The sequence below is a fragment of the Lonchura striata genome, chromosome 7 (genome assembly GCF_050655825.1).
Source record: "Lonchura striata isolate lonStrDom1 chromosome 7, ASM5065582v1, whole genome shotgun sequence".
Lineage (NCBI taxonomy): Eukaryota > Metazoa > Chordata > Aves > Passeriformes > Estrildidae > Lonchura > Lonchura striata.
Genome location: NC_140709.1, coordinates 33,986,880 through 34,006,428, shown reverse-complemented (window position 1 = coordinate 34,006,428; position 19,549 = coordinate 33,986,880). Strand labels below are relative to the sequence as shown.

Here is a 19,549-nt window from a genome sequence, read left to right as displayed (position 1 = left end):
TTGATGTTATTCATCAATAAGCACATAAGGCTGCCGTCTTCCTCCTAAAAACAAACTCTGCTTATCTTCAGTTACACTCAGCTACTGAAAGCTGATATTGACAAATGTATTTTGCCCAAAGTGGCTTTTCTCTTGGGTGTCATAGAAGAAACAAGTTTTGGGTTTTTTTGGGGTTTTTTGGGGGTTTTCTGGGTTTTTTTTTTCTCTTTTACACCAAGTAATTAGCTTTTAATCAGCTTCCCTGGCATCTGTACTTCACATCTGGACCTCCTTATGAAAAGAGACTAAAATCCATGTCCAATATGGGCTGGTGCAGGGTGGCAAAATTAATTTTTCAAAAGGAGAAATATGGCCAGCCAGAAGGAAAGACATCCCCTCAGCAGATAATTCAAGATTAAGTTTGTTAGCAGAATATTGCAACTCCTCCCTGTATGTTACCCTAACTCAGCTCTTGTTTGAACTTTTATCTTTGGAGAGATTGAAATGCAGAGGTTTCTCAGGATTCAGCTTTTATATTTTTCAGATCCTGTACTGCTTTAGTGTATAACTCTAAAACTCCATAGCCTGTCAGCTACTGTTCTCCTGTTTTATTCAGACAAAACAATTCCTCTCTAGACCTATATCTCAAGAACACCTTACTTCCTCAGGTCCTGAGAAGTATAAATAAAAGTGAGTTGTGGGGGAGCAAACTGGGGGTAAATTACTTCATTACCTGAAGCTGTAATTGGAGGATTAACCCCTGATATGTAAATGGACCAAACTTTTATCTGTATGAAAAACTCAGGACCACAAGGCTTCAAGCTGCCACACATGAATCCCAAATCCCTCCTCCACCCCTGAGGATGTGACTTGGCCTGAGACAGCAATGTTAACACAGAATGGAGATTTTTGTATGGGAACACACCTTGTAGTTCACATTACATAAGCAGATGGCAAAGTATCCTACAATCCTTTTTCAGAATGAGTAGAACCATACTGAACCTGGGTCTTGTTAGATCACTTCAGGCTTCTGATAAGCAGCCATGCCTGGCAACATCAATGGTATCTTCCCAATTACTGATACACAAGTGGATTCAGGTTCAAACAGTCCACAGAGGAATTGTATCACTCCACAGGGATTTTATGGGTCCTCTACACACTGTCCTTCAAGCTTCTGGGTAGTGAGTTTCAAAAATCCCAAGAACATTAAGGTGTTCATTTCTCACAGAAACTAGTTTAGTGTCCTGTATCAGAGACCCCTAAGAAAAGCTCACTGTCCTTTTCAAAAGGGGCTTTTGAAGATCCCTCAATTTCTCACAGTATCCATACATTCAAGGAGGTCTTTACTTCATAATATTATGCTATTTTTTAAAGGTTCTCTTTAGCTATTCTCATAACCAGAGGAAGTTGTGGGGCAACACTACTTCAAGGTACTTTAAAACCTTACTTTTAAAACTCTTCCCACTCAAATTAATTAGCTGTGATTTGTTACAACACTTCCTTCAGCAGCAAGCCTGATTTTAGATGTTGCTGTCTCCACAACCCACTTGTCACACTCCGTCCTGCAGAGACCTGACCTGTCCCCTGCATCTGGCCAAGAGTGCGTCCAGACAGAAACTAGACTGGGAGCTTGATCAGAGAATGGTTAAAATACATTCCTTCTAAAGCCAGAGGATTTCCCTTACCTGTTCACAGCACAGTCCATAAAAAACTGTCCCAGTCTGAAAGGATTACGTGAGAGGGCTGCAAACCAGTGGTTAGGGAGAGTAAAATGTCCTGGTGGTACTAGTGCTGAGAACAAAAACACTGTGTGGACCTGCATGTGTGGAGAGATGTGACCTCCGTGCTTGGACTGGTTACCTATCTCTCATCTGTTCTGCAGCCCTGACAATCATATGCACCAAAAAATACTCCAACAAGAGTGCTTGCAGAATACTGACAGTTTTCCACACTCCCTGCCCTGGACAGGCAATGTTAGCAAACACAGTCTATATCAGTAGCATTTAATCAAGGTGGCAGGGGGTGGGTAGGCTTTAATAAGAAAATCAATCACTCCTAGTGTACAATAGATAAGCAGACTCTGGATCATACTGTATGGTGATTTACATGAAAATCACCATTTGGCAACAGATGGATTATCATGTCCAGTAATTACCAACATTAAACATCTTACCTCATTTACAGCTTTATATGTGATGTTGTTTTTTAAGCCTATAAAATAAAGTTATAAACATAACAAGACCACCAAAGTACTTTTAATCTTATTGTATCTCCCTTTAAGAAGCTCTTTTCAGCATCTTGACAGTAATTCTGTCTTAGTAATTGCAGAGTTTAGCATCAGCAATCTTACCTGTTTCTGAGATACTGACATGAAATGGCTCCACCTGCACCTTGCAATCCTAAATCACAACCCAGGTAAGCAATTGCCATCCTTCTGTGTAGCAGCAAGGCCCTGACTCAAAATACAGTGGAGGTGTTGGCATGAGCTGGGGAGATCCCCCACGGTGAGATTTGCAAGGGAGCCTTTGTATTGCAATGGCATCACAGGATACCAGTTACTACTGTAAACCCAGGCCTGGATGGAGAGTGCTTCAAACTCCCCCTTGATTGCTGACCATTCTGTTCAGGATGCTTTTCCCACACACCATGAACACACTAGCTTGTGTGCAGAACAGTACACAAGCAACTCTTTGCAGAGCTCTTCCAGAGCTTCACTGATCTTGAAGGAACTGCAAACACCATAATGAGCATGGAATTTGCAAAAGGGACTCATACATACACTCAGTTCTCACTTCTTCATGGGACTGAGCATCCAGGGCACTCCATATCTCCCAGTTAAATCTCCAAAGGGGCCACAGTTTAAGACATTGGGACTTACTTGGTACAAGAATGATTACTGTTTTTAGTACGGGCCTGGTTTTTTGCATCCCTGTCACAGCATATGTCACAGATGAGACAGCCATGATACACAGAGGATCATCACACAATTTCAGGAGGATTTAAGCATTTGCCCACACACAGTAACACCTCACCACATCAGAAGGCTTCAGGCACCTGCCCATACAGAGCAACATCAGGGCACTTAAGAAGGCTGCAAGGTTCTGCCCTTCTTGCTCTTCAGCCCAGCCTTTTATCCCCTGATGTTGCTGCAGTGCCCCTGTGTGCCCTCTGTGCCCTTTGGAGGTTGCTCAGTGCCCCTGGGCACTCCCTGGCTCATTGCTGTCAGTGCTGCTCACCTGCTGCTCACAGCTGAGCCCACTGGGGATGAGGCTGGGCTGCAGCCCCATCCCAATCCCACACACCGAGTGCCACAGCCCAGCCCCATCCCAATCCCAATCCCACACACCGAGTGCCACAGCCCAGCCCCATCCCAATCCCAATCCCACACACCGAGTGCCACAGCCCAGCCCCATCCCAATCCCACACACCGAGTGCCACAGCCCAGCCCCATCCCAATCCCAATCCCACACACCGAGTGTCACAGCCCGGTCCCATCCCAATCACCACAAACTGAGTGCCTACACATCCCCATGATTTCTAGTATTATTCTCATCTTGTAGTTGAACACAGTTTGCATGCCTAGCTAACAAAGTAAAAACGTCACTGCAATCTATCCATATCTATGGGTACAGCACCTAATTCCAGTAATATTAGATGCAGGGGATTCCTAATGTGGTCCGGTTTTGACATCTAGAAAACTCTTCTGTAATCACCCCAACAAAATTAGGCCTGAACACAGATTATCAAATTGTATTGTGATGTTTCCTAATTTTTTTTTTAAGGAAAGTAAACATACTTTTTATTAATTTTTTTTGTTTGAAAAAATCCACCATATACCAGGACTAACTGTATCCCAAATATATCTCTGTCTTTATAACACACAATCCTCTGATCAGAGTGTGGTTCAGACCACATTCAGCTCAACACAAACCATTTTTTATCTCTAACACTGCACCTAAGGAGCCACAAGGATATTGAGAAAACAATCCATCAAAGGTCTAGAAAAGTGTATGTTTTAAAAAACATCTCCAAATTGTTTGTTTAGAAAAACTGGTTGATCCCCAGAGCAAATGAGAAGTTACTATCTCAAATGTACAGCCCTAATACTGTGGAAGAACTTCTCACCTTTGTTGAAACTTCTGCAATTAAGTTTTGCTTATTTGGGTCTACAAACTCCACAGGTTGACCTTCAAACTCAATCTTCCCAAGTACTGTACCCTGTGGAAATGCACCAGAAAAAAAACAAAGCATAAGCAAAGAAGAAGCTGTGAACACTGGGACGAGGTGTTGACAGGCCCAACAACCAGAGCAGATGTTTAAATATGGGGGTTTTGGCAGCTTATAACCATTTTTAGCATTTTCAGAAGTTTATGAGCCTTCCTCAGTATAAAAAAAAATCTGTTTAAACCCCTTCCTTCAGGGGAAAGACATTAGCAGCAGTAATACTTGTTAATAGGCAGTCTGGCAAGCTGTGTTGTGACATGAAATTGAGTTGTCTTCCAAGAAGATCAGAATTCAGATCCCCACACAACTGTCATGTAGATCTGGGAGTAATCCATAAAGCAGTTTGAAGATTTTTTTGGTTTTGGAAACCCACTGTGAGGTTTTCAGCTGCCTCCTGTAGATAGCTACAAGGCAGCAGAACTGGTGTAAGGCAAAGCTATGTAGGAGGCAGGTCAGCCCAGCTGTTTTCTGAATTAGCTATTAAAAATAAAAGTCACCTCTAGCAAGCCCTACTCTGTGTTGCTGTTACCCCCTGGCTGAAGCTAGGACATTCTTGTTCTGCCAGCAGCATATCCTCCTTCTCACTGAAGTTCTCAGTGGAAAAAGAACCTGCTTTGGTTTTGCCCCACTCCTGAAGTAAGTGGGATTAATCTAGGGTTAACCTCTCTTCTCAACATGGGAACAGGGTGTGCATTACAGAACTTTTCAAGGATGGAAGGGGAAAGTAAAACAGAGGAATCAATGTTTTGTGGTAAGTTTATCACATCCCACTTTCATGATCAAACATATTAAACTCAGCTTGCTCTCTGGATATTACACCAGTATTCACACTGGGATTGCTCCTCGGATTTAGTGATTCTCCTTTGAGATACTTCCCTGGCTTGCCATACCTGAAGCATCCTTGCCATTTCTCTAGGGCAAGCAATAGCCAATATCTTGCATTGCCATGCACACTAATAAGGACAAGCTTTAAGGACAGAGTTTTGCCCCTAACAGTGGCTGATATCATATGTCTTCTTTCTTACATCAAAAGCTGCTCCAAGCTGCTTTACGTGAAGCAGAAGAAAATAATAATCTTCAACAAGTCCTGTTCTTGGAAATGAGGGTCCCGAGTGATGCTTGAGAGCCATGGTTCTGAGTCCACCATGCAGTGAGTTCCATAAATGCTGATGACAAAGCTCCTTGTTCTCAGCTAAATGGTACCCTGCATTTACTTTCAGTACAGTGTAACCAGGCATTGCTTATTTCTGCATTTATCATAAGGAGGCCCTGTTCTCACCCCCAGTTTTTACAGAGACAGGGAGTGAAATACTGAGTAAATTTTTTTCAACCTGAGAAAAATGGGTAAAGAGACGAGATTATGCACTTTAAGAGCCATACAGCAATACCACTCAAAGTCATGGTATAATGGGATGCACTACCATACAGTGCTAAGTTACAGGACAAACACTGAAAGTATTAACTTTGGATAAAAGAAATGGTGATCTATTATGTCTTAAAGCAGAAACTATACTGCCATTTTCTGTTGTATTAAATTGTACTTGTATGCTATCTGTAAGAGCAGGACAATGCCAAATCTTCCTACAATAATTCATTTCTACAAATATTCCTCCATTCAAGCTGAGCCATTCCTGTTTTGTTCTGTGGAATGAAAGGGGGCATAGGGCTGGGCTGCAGACTGAAAACTGATCACCTAAAGAAAAGAGCAGCTTCAAATAATCCATTAGAAAATAAGAGCCTCCAAGGCAAATTTACATTCAGACTGGCTTTGATCACCATTTCAGCCAGTGTGAAGTGTACCTTCACATTAACCTTCACTGCATAACATAATTCTAACTCATGACCTTCAATTGTCAGCTCTTGAGAAAACAGAGAAAAGTAATGACTACTGAAAATAATAGCAGGCTTCAGCCAAAGAAAACCAGGTTAGGAGTACATCTTGGATGACTGTAGGCAGTCCTCTGTCTCAAAGGAGCAGGACAATTTCCACTGACCAAAGGTGCCACTGTCTGTGAACAAATATCCACAGTATCTCACAGATTTGATGCTCTCTTTGACTGTTTCTGAGTTAAGATGTGTTTGATATTATCACCTGTTGTTCTGACACTACCTGAGCCTTTCATTTACATCAGCTTGTGCTGGCTCACTTGTGCAGGGCAGGAAACCCAGAGCAGAGCCAGGGAGAAGGGGCTCCTTGAGACCAGAAGCCTCCGGAAGAGCACATGGATCTGAGCAGCATCTGAAGTCAAGGCAGCCCAGCAGTACAATGGTACTCCAGGTTTGGAAAGGGCTCAGCATTAGCAAGGTTAAGGCAACTGGATCAAGGGAAGCAGATCATACCTTGTCACGAATTAATTTGGACAACATTCTGGTATCAATCCCGTATAGTGCAGGCACCTGAAGAAAACCCAAGGATAAGTCAGAGAACAAGCAGCTAAAAACAAAATGGGAAGAAGGCAGCAGCCAGATCACTTTTTGAGGACATGTCACAGAATCATAGAACAGTTTGGATTGGCAGACACCTTAAAGCTCATCTCATTCCCAACCCCTGCCATGGACAGGGAAACCTTCCACTAGACCAGGCTGCTCACAGCCCCATCCAGCCTGGCCTTGTGTTAGGAGCTCAGGCTCTCAACAGCAGTTTTACCATGGCTGCCTCATGGCAGCTTTTCACTTCTCCTCTTTATTATCATTCATAAATAGCTGAGATGTTCAAATCTAGTTTCTTCTCTAAAAATAAAGAGCTTGTCTTTCCACCCAGGTCAGTTCTCACCATGCTGTTACATCTAGACTACTCACCTGTTCTTCTTGCAACCACTCTCCCAGGCTCCTAGTAGCCTGCCAGTGGCTGTACTCATTGCTGTAATCCAGCACCAGTAAACCTGAAACCTGTAGACAGAAGAAACATAATTTTGCACTGTAGGATCACCTTTGTACTTATCCCATACCTTCAATTTGCACTATTCATTCACCATAAACCATATCATGGACAGACTTCAGGCTAGCTCATGACTGTACCTGGGCATTTTGACCAGGAAATCCATAGAAGAATGTGGCTTGGTAACCAAAGCTGCAAATCACACTGAGCTGACAAAACACTTCTTGTCAAAAGAAAGAAATGGAAATTTAAAACAAGACAAAATGTGTTGTTTTGTTTTTTTTTTAATAAGAAAACTTTTCACTTTTAAGTAACCTTTCATTTCAAAAGTCAGCTCCATTTGTCAATGGAGTTAGTGTATAAAACAGTTATTTCACCTCAGAATAGATACTTCCAGAAGGCACATGCCTTAGTACAGAAATCAAGATGGAGTATTTTTTGCCACCATTCCTCCAAAGGACAATATCCAGAAGGAGAAAAAGCAAGGCTGGATATCACTGATTCCTTCTAGGAGGGAGCCAGTAAACTCTTAGACACTCAGAGCACATTAGCTGCTGGCCATAACCCTTTGGTCAACACTGCTTCTCCCACTATTACCTTGATCCCATCAGACTCCAGAAATCTCCTGAGGCCCATTTCATCCAAAGCAGCCGTGTCAGGCACTCCACCATTCCCAACTATGGGGTTAGCCAGGGTAAGAATCTGTCCTTTGTAGCTGGGATCTGTCAAAGCTTCAGTGTATCTAGGTGAGGAAACGGTAGAAGAAAAATAAATTGGTCTGGAGTCAAAAGGAAAACAAAAGAACCAGTGAAAACACGCAGGTCTGAATTCCCACATGACAAGAAGACAGAAATGGTATTCGTGTGAAGATAGTCTCAGAATAAAAGCAAACACATCTGTGAATATGCCCTGACTTAGCCATTTGTGATTAAACATTTCACATGGAGAACAAGGAAAGACTTTGGCTTCTCATGTCTCATTTAAGAGAAGCACAGAAGCTATCAACAAACTCAGAGTCCTTTGATTTACCATGAGAAACAAGTACAGGGAGGGCAGGGAGATGTCAGCTCTGCACAGAGTATCACTGGACCCTGTGATAACAGCTTGGCCTGGCCTCTCCCTGGGCAGTGCTGTGCCCTGCCCTCCACGTGCTCTAAGAGCTTTCCCCTCTCAGGGGCAGCAGAAGGCTCCAAATGAAAAACCAGCAGACAGCAGAGCTGTTTGCCCAGGCTTTGTCCCTGCCACACTCTGGAGCTTGTCTTGGGATGCTCAGGGCTGTAACTGCTCTTTTTGTGGGAGAGGACACAGACAAGTCCTTGGGATTCCTCATCACTGCTCTGGGTCCTTCTCTGCCACCTGCTCTGTCAACAAACCCTGCCATGGTTCCACTCCTGTAGTTTCTCCCAGCAGAAGGCTGGCATCTCTTCTAGGCAATCTCCACTTTCCCACCCACAGAGCACCATTCATTTCACCTGACAAGACTCCCAAGTGCTTGGAAGCTGGTTTGTGTATCCCTGAAGAAGGAAAGTTGAAGACAATGCTTTGGGATTCAGCATTCCACCCCTGGTCACAAGGCCCCAGAGCACATCCTGTCATTAGCCCAGGCAGAAGCCTGGCAGTTTGTCAAGCAGCTGCCTGAATGCCCTTCTCAGCAAGGACAGATCTAAAAGCACACTGGGACATTATTCTGCAGCAGAGGATCTAGGATTCCACAAAGTATTACCTCTGGACCTAGTAGGTCCAGCCCCACTTTCAACAACATATAGGGGCACAGGGTAGATGTGGTCTATATGCTCCTATTCTTCAGCTCCAAATTAACAGACAGTCCTTCACTTTCTCCCTTATACTGTAGTATATTGTTGCAAATATCCCTTTAATAATTACTGTCTTTCAACCCAAAACCAGCTGCAATTTAGCAACAGATGAAGTTATCCCCACAAATATTGAGGCAAATGCATAAAGACACTTCAGGACAAATCTACCCTATACAAAATATAATAAATTATTGTCATTATTGTTTGAACAATACATAATTGGCAACTCCAGCCGTCTACCAGATATCAGCAAGTCACAAGAGACATTTTTATGGAACACCAGACTTACTGCCAGAAGATTAATTGTCAAACATTGGGAAACTCTTCACAGAAGCAGGACTGGCTGTTGGCAGATACAGACAATAAACACACCAGCCAGCTCTGAGAAATGACAGGTCGAAGAAACAATGGCCAGGAAATGTTTTCAGGTAAGCCTGTCCTGATGTTCAAATCTACATTTGCAGCTGCAGGTAACCAACCATACAAAGTGCAGTGTGATCCCAAAACTGCAGTAGGTACCAGGCATGTGGCACATGCATGCTGGGCATCGTTCCCTCCTTCTGAGCTAATTGGTTATGCCTCTAAAAGACTACTTGTTACTGACAAAGCTGATGTCATTAACTTTTGCATGTCATTTGTGATCAGCAAACAAGGACAGAGAGCCATTGGGTCTGGGTGGGGTGTGCAGGCAGAGCTCAGACAATGCCCAGGAGCAATGCCATGTGGAGCACAGAGGAGCAGATGGGCACACCAGCTCCAAACGTGCTGCAAGGTCTAATCCTTGCTGTGCCTGCCCAAAGGTCTGCCTGATTTCAGTAAACTCCTGTCAACCCATTCTCTCACTAGAATATCATGGGAAATACACATTTATTAGAGATAAACACCTTTATGGAGCCATTTCAAACATGGGACATTTTATGGGTTGTAACTCTTCTTTCTTAATTGGAAATCTCATCTTTTTGTTCCTATGCCAAATACATGGCTGCAATCGTAGCCTTATTTTTTTCAGCAAATACTTCTGAGAAGTTCATTCTCATGCTTTTCTATCAAAAATGCAACATCTCACCCACAAAAAAGTGTTCTTTGCCTTCTATTCCAGAGTAATATGTCAACATTTCAGCAAGCTTCAGCCTCTCTCAAGCCTGACAGCTGCATACACATAGAGTGCTTTGCCTCCTGTTTCTATAGCATGAATCAGAATGTGAGAGTCCAGTTGAGCACACACAGTGCAGAGCAGCCTATTAACCACCCCAGGACAGAGCCCATGCTGACCCCACTCAGCAACCAGAAACACACACTTCACAGAAAGCAGCTCTGAGGCTTATCAGCACCCCTGCACTCACCCCTTGCTCCCTATCTTGCCAAACTGCTGCATGCCCCAGCAGCACCTCCTTTACCCTGGCACAGCTCTCCCTGTGTCAGGGAGAAGGGACAGCTGGGTTCCTCTGGATTCACAGATCTTGATCTCTGAGCAGGAGCAGGAGGTACAGCTACAGGGCTCCTTTCAATGGACAGCAATCCCTGGACTGGTAAGGGAATCTGCCACCTTTATGTTCTGCAAAAATGCTGCAAAATCTTGTCTTCCATTTCTCTGAGTTAATCAAGGTCATATTCTGTATAGGGGGCTCTGAAGATCCTACCTTACATTTTGATTGTTTTCTCCATGCCCATATGCTTCCCAGCACAGAAGAGAGCTCTGTCACAGCATTCTCTCCAAAAGATTAGACAATGAACAAACACAACTTCTACTGCCACAGTAACATGTGGAGAGGAAATTAATCCTTCAGGTCCTCCTTGACTTTTGTGATGTGCCAAGATTTATGGCCCATAATCTATCAATGAGAAGAGAATTCTGGTGCCCTCCATCATTCTGATCTATTTTAAACAGTGGTTTGTTGGCAGGTATATTAACACAGCCGGTAATTAGTGCTGTCAAAATGCTTAAATAATTGTCTCCTAATGCAAAACTGCAAACTGATTCCCCTCTGCAGCAATTTAACATTCTCACCAATGGTATAATTTTAAAACTCAACCTGTGAGTACTGAGATCTCCAAAGGAGAGCATAAATTGAGAGAACACAAAGCAGATGAGCAAAGACAGCAATGAATGACTGCAGAAGAAGCTCAAGCATCAACAACTTCAGAGATCTGAGAGATATCCCCAGGGATATGTCCCTGTCCTTACCAAAAGCCCCATTCCTCTGCACAAGCAGTCTAACAAAAGCACTGGCAGCATCTGGCTGCCAACCTAAGTGAGCCATAGGTTTCTACCACTCAAGAAGACAGAAAATCATACTAGGTTAGGCATGAATCTGATCCTTCCCTTTAGCTGGAAAGGCACAGAATGCAAAAGCTTGCTTACCTGTGGTATGAGCCAACAAATTACATAAAAGATGGGTCATAAAAGTGACCAACCTGGGGTTTAAAAATTTTGCACTCAGAAGCCAAGTTCCATTACCAAGAAGACTGCAGTTGCTTCAAACCTCTATACTCATTTGGGCACTGGAGGGAGAACAGATATCTTCTCTGCTCTGACTCAGCAGTTCATTAGGAAGTGATCAAACCCTATCAATCTCATTATTATTAGATCAGCCTTTAAAGGGGCTTATCACCACAAATGCTTCGGGCACAAGAGGTCTGCCTGAGACATCTTCATTAATTCTCTCCCTCTCTGTACCTCTGGACCACAATGTAGCCTTATATAGAAAACTACTTGCTTGGATCAGGAACCTACGAGCTTGGAAAAAGCAGCTTTCACACTTCAACAAGCTTCCAGAGAAGTACTGATGCTCATATGTCATTTGCAGTTGCCTTACCCAGAGAGCCCCGTGTTGAACACAACTTCCCCTGCTGTGGAGGATGGATGGCCAAAAGAATAGCCCTTCATCTTCATCCCATCTTCCAGCACCAAGTTCGCTGTCTGCACCTAGGGAAAGGCACATGAAGAGACTCAGACACAGGAGGAAAGGCTTGATGTTTATATAGGTAACACCTAGGATGCCTGCCTTTCATGCAGATATTACCTCTTTCACTAGTCTGATGCCTTTTTTCTTTCTAACACTTAGGAAATATTGTTATCCTAATGAGCTGGCAAACCTCACTGCAAGCAGAGCATGTGCTGCTATTACTGTGGGATCACCCTTTCCTATGCCTTAGCTCATTTTTTCCACGTATGAAATCTTGCAATTTCCCAACATCATAACCCTGTAGGGAAAGGATCACTTGCCTCCTCAATGTTTGCTCAAGGCCTGCTGCTGGCTCCCATCCAGCTCTGACCTTTGATAGGTGCTTAACTTCTGGTGCAACCATACAGCAATGCCACTAAAAATAGGTGTGTGCTTAGTTGAACTGGTGTCAGACAGCAAAGTTCAAAATAGCAGTCTATTCTGCTGTAGGACACTAGACCAGAGGAATTCATGGATCAGATGGATGTTCATGGACTCAGTTACCTCAGGGATAGGCATAAATTGTCCCAGAAGAAGAAGCTATGAAACAAGCAGCCTAGAGGAAATCATACCTCTTCCAGAGAGGGTTCAGCAGAACTGAGTCCCACACTAACTGAGGGATCCCTTCCAGGCTTCATCACTATTTTACGGCCAAGGCAAGTAGGCGAGGAAGTTTTACAGGAGTCCTTACAAGATTCATTGTCACAACTGGGTCTTTGTTTCAGATTAAATGTACTACCCTTTTGGGCCCCACTTGGAAACTAAATCTTTCTTACCCTGTCCAGGCACTGGATGGGAAACCACTAGAGAACTCCACCTTCTAATAAATAATGACTACATGCACAGCAGAAATTACAGAATGATTTGGGAGATTCCCTCAAACAGCAAGATCACTGGTGACATGCAGAGGAAGAGAAAGAGTAAACAAAGCTGCAAATAAATTTGCCAATGAATTCCTGGCTTAAAAGATTTTGGGTTATGAACTTTCAGGACCCTGATAAATCTCCACTTCCGGAAAGCAGAAGCACAGCTGTCTCCTAGGCACAGCCAGAGTGACCACCAGTGCAAAATCCAAGTGGTCTGTGCCACAGAAAACGTGCCAAGCACGTCCACAGGAAGCAGCTCTCACCATGATTTAGCTTCATATTAGTTTCTTTTACAGAACTATTCCTCTTACTGGGATTTTGAAAAGAAAAATCAAGATCAATTTGCTGCAGAAAGGAGCTGGAGAGCTATTTTCCATTAGCTGTAAATCAGATGAACAATCACAGCAAGGAGAAATTTAATTCTCAGTATTGAACATTTTGTAACAATCATGACAAACATTCATTTAGAGCCCCTCTGCAGTTACAAATACCACACAGATCAATTACTAATGTACTGCAAAATGCACTAAAAATCAAACTGCACTGCCAAGTAATTGAATTCTGTGCATCTGGGATGCTTTTAGCCTTGCCATTTTTTCCCCATTAATGTCAAACACCCAGTCATTGTCCAAAGATTTAGCCATAACTTCTGGAACATTCCCACACCATTGGACAGTTTAGCCAGCAACACCCAAATCTCCTCCCTCCCCAGTTATAAACAGAATTTTTGTGGCTAAATCCCCTGGGTTTAGAACAAATTAAAAGGACAGGTTCGTGGGCTCCCTAATCTCCCTGTGCCTCTCACTGCAGAGAACTGCCAGACACTCAAAGCACAGCACAGAGTGGGGTGTGGGTGCCTCCAGCTGGGCTTTGGACAGACCTCTGCTCTTTTGAAAAGCCCAACCTACTCTGCCCACATGGAACACTGACTACTGGATATAGTTTCTGCCAGCCTTGGTGTTAAAAGCTGGATGCCTTCCCCAGCAGGCCACAGTTTGGACTCCACACAAACAGCAACTCCACTTCAAGTAGGTCCCACCACTGGGCACACCTTGGGGCAGTTGCCTGAATTGTGGTCCTGCCACCAACCCTGGCAGAATCCTTCAGGAAACAAAGTCCACAATGGTGGAATGACCAGAAAATTTAAGATTCATCCAAGTGGTGAAGGCCAAACTCCAGAGCAATCACTGTGAGCTTCAGAACCTCACCCTCACTATAGTACTTGGCAGGGATCTGCATGGCCTTCCTCCCATCACTGCCCACCTCCCTTCTAAATCAGACAGCACAGAAATCATTTCTGTTGAACAGAAGCCCTTATTATACTAGTAGAGCCCCTACACAGTATTCAAGTAATGCAGAAAAATGTCCCTGAGCAACACATAACCTACCTGCAAGTTCAGCTGTAGCAGGGGATAGATGTTCAAATGTTTCCCTCCCTTCCTTGATTTATTATTCTTAATTAAGTGGTTGGTTCATTGAGCATTCTCAAAGCAATTATTCTTGTTTACATTTCCAGTGGAGGTGTTACCATATCCCTAAGCTGCCAGCCTACCTTATTTTTTCAGTTTTGTTTTTAAGGTGAAAATGATTTACAGGCTACAGAGAAAGCCTGTTGGCTCAATCAGGGATCAAGTGGGAGAAATACTTACTTTCAAAAAAAGAATAAGCAAGAAATACACAACCCCCAAAAGCTTCCATAAGGTCCTTCTGTTTTCACCCTTCTCAAAAGCATCCCCACATAGCCTCAGATAAATTTCTGTTGTAATCTCAACTAAATTGTTTCTGCCACACACCCCCAGTGTAAGATATGCTATTTGCAATCTGATTTGTTCTTCCTACACATTAGTAGCTTCACCTTTAGCAGAGAGCCTTGTGCTCTAGAGAGGCTGCAGTACTCTTCAAGAGCTTTGAGGATGAAGATGGCTAACAGAAAGGGTCATGCTGATGTCACATTGATAGATTTTGTGTATTTTGTCAAAGCAGCTTGAAGAGTCAACTAGTTCAGGTCCCACTTCACCAAGCACTTCACACATCCAGCAAAGAAAGCACTTAAGAAGTTAAAAGAAAAACAAACTGAAACCCAGTAAGAAAGTAAGAAAGCAGATGGAATCAGTTCCAGTTAGTTCCCTGCTGTAGCAGCCCTCCCCATCTAAAAAGTGGATTATAAAGATCTGCAAAATCTCAAAAGATCTACAGTACCATTCCATGCAGCACAACTTCTCTGCCACATTTCTTGGCTCACCTGTGGCTGGCTACAGAACAGCTGACATACCAGAAGCAGAAAAGAGTCCAAAAGCTCTAAGATTGCTTCTACAATAGCTGGTGCCAAGACTGAGCTACATTTGTCTCTGCCAAGATCAAATAGCCAGCAACAAAGGAGTAGTTTAATCTTTGATAGAAAAATCAAACTAATTCTTACTCTCCTTGTACTATGCCATCACAGGCTGGAAATCTATCTGGGCATGGCTGTCATGACTTTCTTTGCCAACCCTGTGTATATATATCTGTATCTATCTGATTTTGCTCTAGCACATTTGTTTCTGGCTAACATTGAGAGAAGAAGACAGGGCAAGAAAAAAGAATGAGTCAAGGTGAGTGTTTTGGGATACACCAAAGAAGCTCCACACTTAGGATATTTTTTGGGGGAGAAGCACTGGATTAATTATTTTATCATCCAAGACAAAGGCAAAGAAAAGCAACACAAGTACCATGGTAGCAAAGTCACAGTTCCTACAACTTGAACTCTTGTCATGGCTGTTCACAACAATGCCTCAAATATTTTGTCCATAACAAAACTCAAAGGAGAAGAGTGAACCAAGCCAGATGAGATACCTAGCACAAGTCACTGAGGACCCATGGAAATGAGCATGGAAATTGCCTTTCCCCAACCACAGTAGCAGTTCACTAAGTTCCCCCCATCTGTATGGGAATGGGCCCCATTCTACCTCCCCTTCATGTCCAAAACAAGGAATGGACTCATTGTCACTCCTTGTGACTCATCTTTAGCTTCCTAACCTACCTCTCTACTCCCCTTGCAGTCACTGTTCCATTTCTTTCCACCTGCCTCAAATACATTTGTCTTAGATTGTTTTAGTGCAATACAACACATTTGAAGAGTCCTTTTGCAGTAATCTAAAGTAATTTCTAAAGCCAGCACTCTACAAAATCTTGCTCATCTCCCTCTCATTTCTGACTACATTTTTAGCTCATTCCTGGTGGTTTTTATAGCTCTCCCAAGTCTCTCCTCAGTGAGCCAGCTGTACTGTTACAAGCCACCTATTTATTGCTCCTACTACCTTTACATGCCCGTTTAACTACATTGGCCTCAGAGGAGCATTAAACAATAAGAGCTTCAACCAGCAGTCTCTCTGCCTATTCCTGAATTTTAAACAGGCTTGATTAACCTGAAACCAGTGATGCTAAACACCCCTGCTGAGAGTCCTGAGGGGTCTCTGGTCTGCTCTCTGCCCCTCTTTCGCTCATGGATGCCCATCTCTTCTTTAGAACGGAAGGATGGGATGTAACAGAAAAATATGGACCTGTGAGATCCCAAATCTAACACTACTCACCTACATGGTGTTTCCCCACAGAGGGTGAGTTTAAACTGGACAGAATACAGACTTGGGAGAAACATTTTTAGGCATTTTTCTAAAACTACCACCTCTCCCTCATGCTGTCTAATACTTAATTTATGCACAGGTTAGATGTTTTCATTGTATTTTTTTATGTTTGCTAAAATAGCCCAGCAAGAAAAAGCAATTAAAGGCAACTAAATTCTCATTTAAGCCTCCAATAATGGAAGAATGAGACCATTACCTAATACTGCCATTAGTCCACACACAGCATCATGGATCATAGATTATCCTGAGTTGAAAAGGATCTACAAGGCTCATCAAGTTCATCCAGCTCCTGTCCCTGCACAGGACAACCCCAAGAATCCCATCATGTGCCTGAGTATTGTCTAAATGTTTCTTTAACTCCAGCATGCTTACATTGCATTTCACCCTTTCCTCAAATTTCTCAAAAATACCCATTCCCTCTAAGGCTGGTTGGAACACCAAACCCAGCCATGGGTCACTGCTTGGTCACTTGCCTCACAACTAGACTTAGCTTCCACACTCTGATGCAAAGAAACTGGGAACTCATGTGCTGAAAGAAGGTGTATAAACAGGAATACTTCTTGCCTTATCCTGAATTCTTCTGCATAGAATCATAGAATCGTTTGGGTTGGAAGGGACCTTAAAGATCACCGTGTTCCAATCCCTTGCCATGAGCAGAGACACCTTCCACTGGAAGGTTGCTCAGAGCCCTGTCTAACCTGGCCTTGATCACCTCCAGGGACATGGCTGCCACAGCTTCTCTGTGCAGCCTGTTTCCAGTGCCTCACCACCTTTGCAATAAAGAATTTATTGCTAATTCTCTGTCAGTTTGAATCCATTCCCCTTTTGTCCTGCCAAGTAACTGGTCTGTTGCAATGAGCTCAAAGAACTCCCAGAAAATGAGTGGCTGTGGGACAGGTAAGAGAAACCCTAGTCCTCAGTGGACAGAAGTGATAATGATCAGCCCTCTGGAACACCCTGCCAGGTAAGGCAGCAGCTGCAGTCCAAGTCTCTCTATGCTCTTCCCTACCACTCTCTGAAACACCACTCCCCCAGTTACTAATTCTATTGCACTGTTCATTCAACACAGCACCTGTGCAAAAGTGCCTTTTCAATGCAAAGTGCATGCAGAACTCACAGCACTGCAGTGCTACAGAACCCCCCACAGAAAGTCCCATTCCACCCATTTACTCCAGCTCCTGTAGCAAAGAGCACTAGAAAACTGGGGAAATCAACGGAGTACTCCAGCTCCTATAAATCAAGAGCTGATACACTGATGCATTCACAAGAGCTGTCTACCTCTCCAGTTAACCTCAGAGCCACTGTAGTTTCTAATACATTGAAAATGGATTCTGTATGGATTCAGTAGGATTCATTATATGCTTCAAGTGATGCACAATTTTAAATATTCAGCCAATTCATTCTCATATGGATTGAAACATCTGTTCTGTTAGCTATCAGTCCTGTAGAAGGGTGAGGTGTTTCTAAAGAAAATACCATATAATAATTAACTGAAACCCTGAACCTACACCTTTTGGTGTAATTTACCCTATAACTTCCATTCCAGACTAGACAAAAAGTATGTTTGCTTAGCTAATAAGACCATTTAGCCAAGCAACCCCCTTGCTTAGGGTTCAGACAAATTTTCTCTGGTTCATGTCTCTAGGTAAGCCCTGTTATCTCCAGCAAGTTATCACTGCATGCCAAACTCGTCTATTAAACAACAGTAGTTCACTGTTACCTTGATGTTCAACAGTCTGGTACCTGTCCTTGAGAAACTCCAGTGATCAGCAGACACATTGCAAAACTCCAATCTGCCTTTCAAAGTCTTCATCACTTTGCAAGCTGTCAAAATTCTTGTCATCTTGAAAGCTGCCGATGGGTAACTAAAGTTTAAAGAACAGAAGAGAAAACAAAAATCTGCTTGTATGTATTTCTTCAAGATTTGGTGCTGACAATATACTCCTGTAGATCACAGGGGAAGAGCACAGAGGCACAGCAGGAGCACTGAACTGACTGTACAGCACTGCCCTCCACCTCCCATTTATTCTGCCATTAAAAGTCCCAGGTGCAGCCCCACCTCTTCCCACCCCTCCTCAGAGGGGTGCTTGCTCAGGCATCCTTACAACATTTCTCCTCAGGCTGGTCTCTGAGCACTGTCACAGGGGTTTGAACACCATCTGGAAGACAGCAAAGCCTGAAGGAGAAATCACCCCAAGAATACAAGAGCATGTAGTGGCAGGACAAGGGGAAGTGGGTTCAAACTAAAAGAGAGCAGGTTTAAATTAAATATCAGCAAGGAATTCTTCCCTGGTGGGTGCTGAGGCCCTGGCACAGGTTGCCCAGAGAAGCTGTGGCTGCTCCATCCCTGGATGTGTCCAAGGCCACATTGGACAGGGCTTGGAGGAACTTGGGATAGTGGAAGGTGTCCCTGCCTGTGGCAGGGGGTGGCACTGGATGATCTTCAGCATTCCCTTCCAACTCAAACCACTCCATGATTCTGAGCAGCACAGGGGCCAGCTCTCAACATGGGGTCTGCATGCTGGCTGTGTGACAGCCTGTGGCTGCTACAAGCATACTTGTACTAAAGGATGTGAAGCAGGAAAATCAAATTCCATGGAAAGATGAAATCTTGCTTCTGTGTTTGGAGAGCATGTTCTAGCACAGATTCCAAAGTACTGTCTGTCCACAAATTAATGAAAAAGAAATTTTTTTACAACAAAAAACAAATGGTTGCAAAAGAAGAACATATTTTTGTAATACTTCATGGTCAACACATGGAATAAAGTGAAAAATTCCATATATTATTCCCCAACTACACATCTTTATGACTAAAATATTTTGCCTATAACACTGTACTCTTCATAAAGAATACTACTCCTCATTAGACAGAGATGAAAATGCCTCATTAAGACAAAAGCAGGGAGAGAAGTATGCCCATTTATTATTCTTCAAGAACTAAAAAGAAGAGACATCTTTTGAAACCCAGGTGATCAAAGTTTTAATAGGCTTGAAGCAATATACACCCAGATTTTTTTGTGCAGCTGGACACATTCTGCTGTAAAGGATTTAGGTGACTAAATCCTTTTCAGTCATGGTGGCAGTTATAGTCATGACTTCTTTTTATGCAGTGATTTGAGATTAGTCTAAATTGACACCACTACCACATAAAAATAAAAATAAAAATATTTCCTGTGCAGTTCATTATATATTCACCAGGTTGAACAGTCATGAACATCATAAA

At 43.1% G+C, this 19,549-nt stretch overlaps 1 protein-coding gene across 6 annotated transcripts in view; it reads right to left on the bottom strand.

The window, feature by feature from the left end:
• Window positions 1-19,549, bottom strand: part of CPS1 (carbamoyl-phosphate synthase 1) — a 125,499-nt gene that overhangs the window by 85,796 nt on the left and 20,154 nt on the right. For 5 of the 6 annotated variants that reach the window (XR_014956809.1, XM_085585461.1, XM_085585462.1 and 2 more), the window contains 6 exons: window positions 18,047-18,191; window positions 11,712-11,821; window positions 7,679-7,823; window positions 7,003-7,092; window positions 6,544-6,600; window positions 4,105-4,197 (listed from right to left, as the gene is read on the bottom strand). Coding sequence is in view for 5 of the 6 variants with exons in the window: in XM_085585461.1 (XP_085441587.1) it covers window positions 4,105-4,197; window positions 6,544-6,600; window positions 7,003-7,092; window positions 7,679-7,823; window positions 11,712-11,821; window positions 18,047-18,191 (640 nt within the window). In the remaining variant the exon portion in view is untranslated. The remainder of the gene's footprint in view (window positions 1-4,104; window positions 4,198-6,543; window positions 6,601-7,002; window positions 7,093-7,678; window positions 7,824-11,711; window positions 11,822-18,046; window positions 18,192-19,549) is intronic. The other variant, XM_085585464.1, reaches the window with a different exon arrangement.